The sequence below is a fragment of the Anomalospiza imberbis genome, chromosome 3 (genome assembly GCF_031753505.1).
Source record: "Anomalospiza imberbis isolate Cuckoo-Finch-1a 21T00152 chromosome 3, ASM3175350v1, whole genome shotgun sequence".
NCBI classification, from domain to species: domain Eukaryota; kingdom Metazoa; phylum Chordata; class Aves; order Passeriformes; family Viduidae; genus Anomalospiza; species Anomalospiza imberbis.
In genome coordinates this window covers 96788077-96800241 of record NC_089683.1, presented here as the reverse complement: position 1 = coordinate 96800241, position 12165 = coordinate 96788077, and the positions used below count along the sequence as shown (strand labels likewise).

Below are 12165 nucleotides of genomic sequence, written 5' to 3'. Positions count from 1 at the left end.
CTATGTTTGTGTCCCACACAAACCAGTAATTTCAAAGAAAAAAAGAAACCTTCAATGACAAATGCAGCAGGCAGGTCACAAGCTCTTAAATATAGCAGCACCTGTCTTTCAGTTCATATAAAACTGACTTTGCTGAAAATGTTTTTAATTATTCCTCAGGCAATTTACCTCCGTTACCCCTTTGTGGGCCATCTGTTACTCCAGTTTGTAAATCAAATCATTGCGTCATCATATTAGTTAAGTTTTAAACCTTAGCCTGCATTTGGATCTTAATCAGCTACACTGGAATTCTCAAGTATTTCTCAAATAATTCAAAAAACTTTACTTACAAAGCTCTGCAAGAACTAAAAGAAAAAGATGAAAAAATAGATGTGAAGACACTGCCAAAGCATGCCAATAACAAAGTTAGTGAGTGCACTTCAGTATAGAAATAGTGCATACACTACAGCAACACTGAATTAATATAGAAAATCAATATGACCTTGCACAAGCAGCACTGAAGAAATGAATAAGGTAGCAAGTCTTGCAGATCCTCCTGTTCACTGACAGACTGATACACAGACACATCCTTCTCCATAGCCCAGGCAGAAGGTCAAGATACAAGACTAAAAACTGGTGCAGTCACTAGATCCAGTTTGCAAAGTAAGAGAATAAATACAATGGATCCTTTCCAAGCTAATTCCTTTTTACAAACATCAGCCTACTATAAACTTTGTTTTTCTTATAACTGCATACATAAAGGGGTCACTAAATGTTTACTTAACAGAAAAATTGACTGATCACATGCTTTGCAAGACTGACAAACTGTTCTGGTAGAATAACAACTGCAACCACCCACATTTTGATTTGGTCTCCCAAAAGCAAGCTATCAGAAATGCTTAAAGATCCTATGTGCTTGCATATGGCACAGTACATATCTATGTACCAAATTCCAACTCACACTGTTGGTGTGTCAGGCTTTGAGAAGCCACATTTGCTTCTTCAACCAAAGGGATTTGTTTTTCAAATATCCCTTAAAGTTCTGGGCAGGCAGTTCCTTAAGCACTTAAAGATTTAAAGAAACCCAATCAAATTATTAAAACCATAAATAGAACTTTATTGATTAACTGTTGAAGTTATTTCAGGCTGTGAATAGACACCTTAGTGCATATCTACATTTGGGAAGGTTCCACTGATACAGCTGCTTTCATTCACAGAAAACAAATACAGATTTACTCTAAACGCACAGACCTGTTTTAAATAAAGTAAACCTACAGAAGGTAAATAACCTTGCAGATCAGTTCTGGCAAAGGAAGTGTAAAGATGTGACTCACAGGTGTTACAGAAATACTGCTTCGTAGTTTCAAATGAAGAATTAAAAAGACTTATTTTAAGAGCTGTTTTCTCACCCTCTTCCCTATGTCAACATCACCAAAATGGTAAAGTATTTTGCAGAACCGATTTGGAAGCACAATATGGAAACCTTCATGTTTTAGCAGAAAAATTTAAATCCTAACTTTTGAGAACGGCACCTTCTGTGTGAAAACCAGTTTATTTAGCATTTTCTTTTCAGTAGGCGGGCTGGACAGTTCCTACTGCAGAATTTACAGAAGATTGCTAAAATAAATAGTTACTCACCATCCCTATCAGTGCAGAAACAAACATTCAGAAACTATAAAGCAGTTCCAAAACAGGATTAGTGTAAAAAGGTGAAGATAAAAAACACTCTTCTTGGGTTTGTTGTTCTTGTAAGGGCTTTCCACATAGCTTGCTTTCCACTGCTCAGACTTTAGCATTTGTGTTTTCCAAACTTTTTCTGCTTTAAAGACTAGAACAGAATGGAAGCAAGTTCTAGAAAACTATTTTTTCAGAAGAAAACTAAATTCCCTGAAATTTGAACAATTCATTGGAAACTTCAAGTAGCAAAACCAGCAACTCTACTGTTCTTTCTCTAGCTCCATGTAAAAAGATTGGCCAGATGGTGATATCGATATGCTCAACAAGTCCGTTTCTACCTAGGGAGGGGCAGAAGTTCTCCTTACCTGCCTTTGTAATGGAAATCTGCCAGATTCCCATCTGTTCTGCACACCTAAGCCACACAAGTCTATGAATGATTCTGCTTAGACAAAGGGGAGAGGAGGAACAGCAATCACGTGCTTTTGTTGAGGAAGCCCACTTAAAACAAATCGTTTTCATTGTTTTGCCACACAAATGCAAACAGTACAGAGGGATAAGCAATCTGGCAGCTGGGACTAAGTGGCAATTGGCTTTTAAGAGGTATATGATAGCAACATAAGCTTACTTTCAATTTATATACCAATTTACTCACATAAGGACTCACGTGGAAAATTAGGACTTTTGCTTTTTAGAGGCAGTATTGTAGAGAACAATGCTCTTTGTCCATATTAATGGGTTGAACTAATCCTAAGTCAATTATATCAAAAGAGAACTTAGATATCTGTCTGAAAAAGCTTTTAGATGTGCCACATAACTGAAGCTACATTGCTGACTGCTGGTAACTCGAAACCTGCTTATATAACACTGGAGAATCAAGTCCAATTTTCAGTACACAGCATTACAAGACAAGAGTGATTGGAGAGTATATAGTACATTTTTGCAAGAAACATACAACTTGATTGCTTCCTTCAGTTAAAATCGTTGCTATGAGCATTTCTATTTTCATAAATTGCAAGTTTTCCCCCTCCAAAATTCCAGGTGAAAAAGTGATGCCCATTTGTGCATCATGAAAAGAATACCATGTACTCTTGCTATTCACAGTGACACGTGGAGTGCAAAAAACAAGTTCCTGGTTCAGAAATTTGATCAAGAGCAGCAATCACTTCAACCAACCTATGCCACTCAAAAGTGATGAACTTAGTATAGCTTCATATTCCTTTAATATTCAAGAAATACAGATCAACTACAATGAACTGGCCAATTGAAATTAATAAAATACCTCTCAGGTACATTATCTTTACCTACATATATATGGACATAAAATGAAAGAGGTTATTTTTGAAACATGCAGAATAAGTTACTTCCCTTGTGGTCTAGGTGCTTCCATTCACTACACAAGGATGCACACAGTTGTTATGTTAAACTAGGTGCTTCAATAACACAACTAAATATCCATTACTTAGGCCACAGTCCTAATAAAACAGCCCAATAATAAAATTCCATAGTATTACCAACAACACAATAAAAATTGTTTACAGGCACTGTATAAACCTAGTCTGCTTTCTCTTGTGAGTAAAACTGGAATCCTTCTAGAGAACTTCACAATACTTCTACACAGTTATTTAATTACATGGGAAAGATCAAAAATATACAAGTTCTATTGCATTTTGTAAGTGCACCAACTTCTTTAATTTCTACCAAATTCACCTCAACTAAATGTCACAGCATATGTCACAGCTGAGACAGCCACAACACACAGAGCATTACCATACAATACCAGAGAGCTTCAACCCACACAGAGCAATCCCACACCTCTCCAGAAGGCTTCAAGCATCTACCCTTCCTGCTCTTTAGCCCAACCTTTTCTACCCTTCATGTTCATGCATTGCACCTGTGTGCCCTGTTCCCTTTGGTGGTTGGTCAGTGCACCTGGGCACTCCATGGCACATTGCTTTCAATGCTGGTCACCTGCTTCTCACAGCTGTACCCACTGGGGATGAGGCTTGGCCACAGCCCCACTCACAATTACCACAAACTGTGTGCCTACAACTAAAATCCTCTTGGCCTTCCTGAGGGCTTCCCATAAGCTTTTCATAGGCTGTTTTCCCTCACTGGCCTGTTTTCATTTGCATGTTCCCCTCCAATGCTACTGTAGTGACAAAAATTTCTTTCCAAGTCCCTTTCAAGTGTCACAGGGTAGTGCACCACATACTAAAGGAGACATTAGGATAGCCATTTTTTACTTTCCTGTGTAAAAGGTTAGAGAGTTTTAAACCACTTTTGAAGAACCACATAACACCATTCTTCCTTCCCTTTGACAGTCTGACACACTTGAATGCATGTCAGGATGAAATAGTAAGAGCAGGCTCACCTGGGTATCAATTAACTATCAGTGGAACATCTACCTGCCATGTGACAGAATCACACCAATGCCTTTATCCACATTTCAGGTGATCACTGGCAAGTCAGTCAGAAAGATATGTGGAAACTACTATTTAATTGATATTTTCTTCAATATGCAGGAAGAAAAAAATGGTAGAGCATATTTTATGTAGGTACAAAAAGAGGCTACAAGATAAAGTTTGTTTTTAAAATTCAGGATTTATAGCAATATGTGTTTTTGCAAGCTACTGCTCATAGCTGGTCAGAGTGCAGCGATTCATTACAAAGAACAGAAAGATAAACATGCTCTTCTGCTGTTTCTCCACTATGCCAGACAAAATAATTTCATTTCATAGCATTTTTGGTTTCAGCTCCTATCAGGGTTCATGTGAATCTTCTTTATGTACTGTGAACTGATGATAACCTCATTTTGGTGAACTCCGTGAGCTACTGGGGGAAGCTGATCAAAGCTGATTGTTGGACATAATTTAAGATAATCAATCATCTAGGCCATTTAGCAGGTCAGGCTGTCACCAAGTGCATGACTAAGACACACAGATTTGTTTCTTCATAAATTATCTTATTCCTAACATATATCACTTGACTGTTTAAAGTAAGCAGCAGAAAATTATTTTTAGAATTTTTCTTAAGAATGTAATAAATATTTCTCTTCCATATTTGGGGTTTTTTCCAACATGTAACGGCTGCGTCATAAAAATGAAAACACCTCATATAATTACAACATTCTGGTCATTACTTTACTTGAAATGGAAGAACACCAAATATTAGAATAATTTAAAAACAAATAAACTCCTGTCCTTCATCTTTGACATCTTTTCCTTTCTACCTACATAATGGTTTGTATTCTTCAAAAAACTAAAGAACTTGGAAGTTTCCTCTGGAAATTAGTACTACTAAATACGATCATTTCATTATGGTCATTTTAGTTGGTTTTGTTACCATCAGTGATTAACAGGGTAAGATGAAGTGCAACTTGCTTATTGAGTCAAAGGCAGAGAACAAAATGCACTCATTTTAACTTGAGCTAATACAGATTTGAGGATATCGGCACACACCTCCTCTAATGCTTTCATTGCAGAGACCCTTGGAGATTCCATTTATGAAAGAGTAAGATAAAATATTGAAAGTCCCTACCTTCACCTGATGATCCTGAAAGGTCTATGATGACATACACTCTCCCTTCTGGCTCCAAGTCAATCTGTAATCAAGAAGAGAAAAAGAAAAAAAAAATCAAACTTAGAATGGCTCCCAAAGCAAGTGACTGCACATGCAGGAAACAAGAAGTTTCCAAATCTCACAAAGTCAAGGCATAGTCAGGACACATTCTGCACCAGTAGAGTCTCCTTTTGCAAAGAGACGTTGAGGACCCTGCACTTTCACTGGAATAAAAAAGAAGTGTGCACACTTGGAAAGTTTGAGCTCAGTGAATTTTACATTTCAAATATTTAATGTACTGTTCCAACATATATTTGCGTTCCAACATATTATTTTTTACGACATAGTATTTTCAAGAAAGTCAAAAAGTGCCACAATTGAGCAACTTTTTTACTCTTATTTATACTGAGCCCAGATATACAAATGTGGAAAACAACATTGTGACAACAAGACAGATCAGCTCTGGTCACAGAATGGGGGAAATGAACACACACAGCTCATACAGCCGGTTAACACGTGTTTATAATACCCCTTTTGTGTCCCCACTGGGAGAAAGAAATACATGCTTTATCCTCTTTTTCTGAAACACAAAATTTGTTTATTTCTGCACCATTCTGGAGGATTTTAAGGAGTCTTTACCCATGAGGAGATCACTTTCACTCAGCATGAAATACAGGTGCTCAGTATCAAGCTGCTGTACTTCCAAGATTTCACAGGCTATGAGAATAAGCTCCGGTTTAGGCACCACAATGAAGAGCTTATTACAGATCTTCCTATATTTTATGACACGTTTCATCAGCAAATATAAATATTGCAGGATTTGAGTATCTTAATGGTACACAACAAATTAAAAACTATTTGTGCTGCCACATATCTCTTAAAAATAAAACTGTAACTAAAATATTATGTAATCAGTAGCTTCTGCTGTAACATAGCAGTTACTGTCACATGATTTCAGAGCCTGAGTGATGTGATATTCTGTACATTAATACTGTATTTTCAACCTATTTTAGTAGGAAAACCACACCGGTAAGATTGCAAGGGACCTTGTGTGCCAGGACCTGTCCTGTGTCACACCACTCCAGACAGGAGCAGGTGGTCAAGGAGGCACCAGGGCAGCCCCAGCCTGTCCATCAGACCCATCGCCAGGGATGGGGGCAGGCCAGGGCCAGACCCAGGCAGGTATGTTTGCTCGGCTCTCCCAGCAGAAACCCCAGAACTTGCCCAACGCTTCTGGTGCTCTGAGGCAACCACACACAGAGGTTGCGGCTGGGAACAAGCGCTCTGCCCTCCCTTCTCATCACAGCCTCCTCTCCCAAAGCAGGGGAAGGTGGCCTTGCCTCCCCCATGCCAGAGACACCGAGCTGACCCTCTCCTGCCACAAGGGACATCAGGATACTGCGCTAGGCCAGCAGGAGGTAGAAGCAGGAGATCACCAGTTCACACTAACAACAGGAGAGCTGTCAGTCTTCACAAATTAGCGAGTAAATGAGGGGACACCAGAACACCCTGGCTATGCCAGGCTGTGTCAGCCTACGTTCAAGTGGGCAGCCCCATGGGGCCACCAGTTTTGTCTCCAGGTTTCTCTCATCACCTGAGAGGACTTTACAGGAGAGGCTTTTCCCTCTCTTTCAGGATATGGTTGCTGAATGCATCAAGATGATGCAAGCTCCTTCTTCCACTGATGACTGTCCTTCAAGAGAGGGCTGGGAGAAGAGTTCACAGGTCCTGCTGATGTCATCGGACCAACAGATCAAGAAAATTATCTCAGCGGCTGTATTGTAAATAGACCAGGCAGGAAATAATGTTAGCAAGGCCAGGGGTTACCCAAGGGAGAGGAAAATGAAAGCGTGGGTGTCTGGTTTTTTATAAATAATAGTGTTGAATATCCAAAAAGACAATTTAACAATTCCTGAATTGGCAGCATGCGTTTTGCGAGGGAGTTTTGGGGGAGTTTTTGGTTTTTTGCATTTTGTTTTAAATAAAGCTGCTGATCTTAAAATACTGCTTCTCTTGCTTTGCCAGTTTTAAATAAGAAAAATATTAGAAGATCAGAAGCACAGGTGCATGAATAGACTTTGATGTCTATGCTGAGGGAGGCTTTTGAAAAAATGCTATAGCACTCAACAGATGGCTGTATTAAAGACAGACATGTCTAATGCTCTGTTTGTATCAGCACTATACACTGTTTGGTTAAGCTTTCAGTAAAATACTTTATGCAGTTCAAATCCCAGTGTGCAGGCACACACATAAACCCCCAACATCATGTCCGCAGAAGAATCAGGCATCTGGACAAGTTACTGACCCCCATCACAAAATCTCTGTTCTGCCCCTTTAATTACAAACAGTATTGGAAGCAACTCAGGAAAAAGACTGGAGGCCTGAAACCAAGTTTCCATTACCCAGCAAGTGGACTGTTTCAATTTACATTTTATTAGAAATGATGCTTAGTGATTTTGAATTGGAAATTTTGCTGATGCTCTAAGAAAAATGAACTATTTATAAAAGAAAATCTCTTTTACAAAGAAAGCATGTTTCAGTCTTCATATGTTCAAATGCCAGTAAGAATGAAATGGACATATTCTTATTTTTAGATTTATTAAATACCCACATTTCATTTCAGTGTCTTATCAGTCATACGAATTAGTACTTTTGCCAGAAGCCAGCAGCTCAGCTGTCTCAGCTGACCCTACATATGAAATGAAGACCCTAAAAAAAGCAGAATCCCCTAGACTTATAGGAACCCTTCTCTCCTTCTCAGGTCTTTCAAACCTGAGCAAGCCAAACAGAGTCTTTCAAGCCAAACAGAGGAAAAAAGGACCGATTCAATCTTAATTATTCATTAAAAACATCTAATTTAATGCCTAGAAACATAATGGCATAAAAAACTCCAAAACAGACTACTAGCATTTGCATGCTTTTTCTTTTCAGTCTGTGCATTAAGCTACGCTTAGATTCCGCAATGTCATTTTATAAATAAGTACCAAAAGAGGCATACAGCAAAATCTAAAGTTCCCATGCATTTTTCACCGAATGCCATGAAAGCTTATCACATGTGAAATGCCCTTAAACATATGTAAACAGAAACAGAATGACTGGCCAAATTCAGCTGAATAGAACAGGCATCCTTGAAAGCAATGGAAGTCGTTGGAGAACAGCAATTCTGATTCCGACCCTTCTCTTTTACTAAAAATACTTCTCTCTGAATGCAGCCTAGCTTTTACACGTGCAGAAAGAACTTATGAGGAGACATCTAAAAAAGACATTACTGTTCAAAAGGAAATGGGCAACAAGGCAAGAGGCAAACTAGGGATTGGACAGAGGAGTTAATACAAGAGCAGCTTTGCTCTAAGCAAAACACATTGCAAAATATGTGCCTTGCACTCATACATCACATTTGCCATATGCAGCAAAAGATGGAACAACTGTGACTGAGCAAAATCTTTGATCACCAAAACATTTTACCCTCTTACTGACCCATGCTATTGTTGTGACTTTCGTTGAAATACAGTTTTAGCACATGAAAGTAACAATTAAAAATGTAATTTAAACAACTTCTATATTCTTCAAATAATAAAATCTGGCAGCATACTGAGATGAGTACTATCGTTGCTGGAAAGCAGTACAGATAACCAAAAACTCCAGGCCTGAATAAAACCTATTAGTAGCCTGTTTCAGGGAACAAAAGGCAACCATCCATAAAACCAGACATACTTTCAGAGGAAAAAACCTATGTTGAAACCAAGGCCAAGCTTCAGCACATTGAAGGCATTTATATAGTTTCACAGTCATTAATGGATTTTATTTTCAACACCCTTCTGAGACAGTTCCCCATATGCAAAGTGGAATACTCCCAAAGGCACAAGCTAGACTAAATTACTTTCTGGCAAGTAATACAAGAAGGCTATGGTTAAACAAGAACTGAACTCTGCTCTCTGGAGGCCCAAACTACCCACTCGACCATTCCTCCTGTTCCTCAGTTAGGCTTCACTTTGTCCAGCAATACACATCCTGTCTTCTAGCAGTATCAAACACTACCAAGAATTTTTTTCTCTCTTTTTTTCAGACAGCTTTAATGGGTACACATCTAGGATGCAATTTCTTTTCTTTTTCATTCAGATAAAACAATACCAAAGTATGCTGAAATATTTCTTTGGAGCATTTTCAATGGATCATAAATCTTTGGTAACCTGGAGTAATGCAAAATTTAATCAAACTATGCAGAAAATTGTGAAAATGCTCCAGCTTTTCCTCAAGGTTTGTTTTTGCAAGTTTTTAACTCCTTAGTGTTCTGAAAAACTGAGCCCTAAACTCAGCTAGATGTTCACCATTTTCTGCCTCTCAGCTGTAAGACATTATTTCCCACCACTAAAAACATATAACTTGGAGAGAATTCTCTTAGATCAAGATTTTCTAAGGAAACCAAACTCTCTCTCTAATCTTAAAAGGATGAGGAAGATTAGAATATGCTACGGAATTACTTGTGTTGCACTGATGCTTCATATTTGAATATGAATAAGATTTTATGTACAGTCTGAATAATTCCATCAGCATTTGGGGGTGTTCTTTCCATTCCATTTGACAGCATCAGCACAGATTTTGCATGCTCTATGGCACAAACTGAGACCTGTTGTAAGCAAATGACAAAGCACTGTCTTCAGTGGCTCAATGCCCCACTGCCATAGAGTTTCCTTTGATCACAACAGAGTCCAGCAACCACCTATGTTCCAACACAAGGATGTCACCCGAGATTTAGTGCACTGTACTCATTTAAAAGCCAGCTTGTCTCAAGAGAAATTTAAGGACAGTCATTGACATAAATCCATATCTGAAATTTAAAAAAAAGAGTGGACAAATGCAAAATCTGAAATTCCTAAAAGTAGAAAGGTTGAGTAAGTTTTACTCTGATCTTCATTAGCTAGACAGTATATGGAACACAGCAAAACCCCTTCAAACGTAAAGCTGTTGAGGATTTTGGCAACAATATAAACCTAAATGGACTGTATAAGCCACAGAAAGAATTAAAGCATAAAACCTGCTTTGCACCTCTTCTTGTGATGTTCTAGGATTATCTGATATTTGGGTAGCTTAAAGCATAAACCTCAGAGCACATGATCTGTCACTGCAGATGGTTATTTGATTCATGTCAGACCTGGGAAGTCAGTATGGTTTAACCCTTCCTGAGTGTAGCATAACAAAGTTTCTTGTTGAACACACTTCTCTGAAAGAAGGGAAGAGATTATGCTTAAAGTGCTGATAGCTGCAAAGGCTGAATGGGAGTGGTTCCTCTGTCTGTTGTTTTAGAGGTATTTACCAATTTTGGTAAATATTTCCATGAAAATGAATAAAAAAATCAGAACAGTTGTAATCTAATAGAAAATGACTAGAAAGTCTGTGCTGGTCTTTTGTTCTTTAGCAAGAAGATTCTTTAGCACAAGATTTTTGTGCTTCATTTTAAATAGCTAACAGAGTACCTATTTTAACTTATTAAAAAGAAAATAAAACATTAACAGTGATACTTTTTAATGTAACCAAAATTACTGTAACCCAAGTAATTTAAAAACCTTCAAAACCACCATGATTATTGTAATGGAAGCAAACTCTTGACCCAAGGAACAGCCAGATGTATGATTAAACTTGCAAACTTGCCCCAGCCTTTACACCCGAATCCCTATCAAGCTCATCTAAAATGAACAGGTTTGCAATAACGTCCATAAGGTCAGCAAAATAGCTGAGCAAATGTTATTTATTAATAGCGTCTAAAAATTAAGGATTTTACACATTACATCATTACATGAGTAAACTTGACTTTCAATAGTAATTACCCAGGAAACATACTGAGGAAACTTCCTTAGAATCTCCATTTACCTCCATGATGTTTATCACCCCATCAGCCTCTTGCTCTTCTGGCAAAGACAGCAGGAAAATTTGGAGTCAGTGCACTGCTACAATGTTCACAAATCTGCCTTTCATTATGAACATTACATATTTGATTACTGTAATTAGAGAGAAACGTAACACAGCTTGACGCATTGTAATTGACCACACTGATATACATAAAGGTTCAGAAATTCTGGCCACAGGGGATTCTATCAATTATTTACTCATACTCCAAAGTCAACAAAGAAACATCAAACATCTTGCATGACCTACAGAAAACATCAAACACTTTTCAGTGCCAGACACATGCACTGACATAATACAGAACAGCAGCAGCCAGGGAGAAACAAGATTCAGCTGAAATAACCCACAGTATTCAGAAAACAATTCTAAAACAAGGATCCTTCCATAACTTAATAAAGCATATACTGACACTGTTGTGGTGTCCTGAATTTCATGTGATCTCACCTTGGTCTTTCATGATCTGTTGTGCCTAAGGACGCCCAGACACCAAGGAAGAAGCATTTTTGAATGCACAGTGATGCATGCACATGTGTTTGAGCACAAGTACATCTGCACTGTCAGAAGTAACATATTCATTTTTATGTATTAGAAGGACCAAGAACTTTTACAGACCATGGTGCTGAGCCTAGGGTGTTCAGGGCTCATTTTCTTGTAGAGCCCAGAAGGTGAACTTGGACAATCGGCTCTATATTTACATGTAACAGAGCAGTACAAATGACTGCAAAGGCATCAAGCAGCATGACCACAGAAGGGTCACTGCATGAAACCAAGTTTCTGACTCCATGATCTGAAGTTAGGAAGAGATTATCTTTACTTCTTTGAAAGCTTCAGAAAGTGGAGAGTATGTACAAGGTAATACCTATTATTACAGTATTTAAGAGTTATATGGCAAACTGGTTAGGGTTTCTAAACACCTACAATCACAATTAATGCCAAAGGGAAATAAATCAACGAGAGAGAAATCTCTTCATGAGCAGAAAAACAAGTCAATGACCTTAAGAGATAAGGCTGCCTAGACTAAATATTCCAGGCATTCTGCATAGGAAC

At 38.2% G+C, this 12165-nt stretch overlaps 1 protein-coding gene across 2 annotated transcripts in view; it reads right to left on the bottom strand.

Annotated features, from left to right (window-relative positions):
* The window catches only part of PRKCE (protein kinase C epsilon), a 287835-nt gene that overhangs the window by 181819 nt on the left and 93851 nt on the right, over positions 1-12165 (bottom strand). For both annotated transcript variants that reach the window (XM_068185893.1, XM_068185894.1), the window contains exon 2: positions 5194-5257. In XM_068185893.1, coding sequence (XP_068041994.1) covers positions 5194-5257 — 64 coding nt within the window. The remainder of the gene's footprint in view (positions 1-5193; positions 5258-12165) is intronic.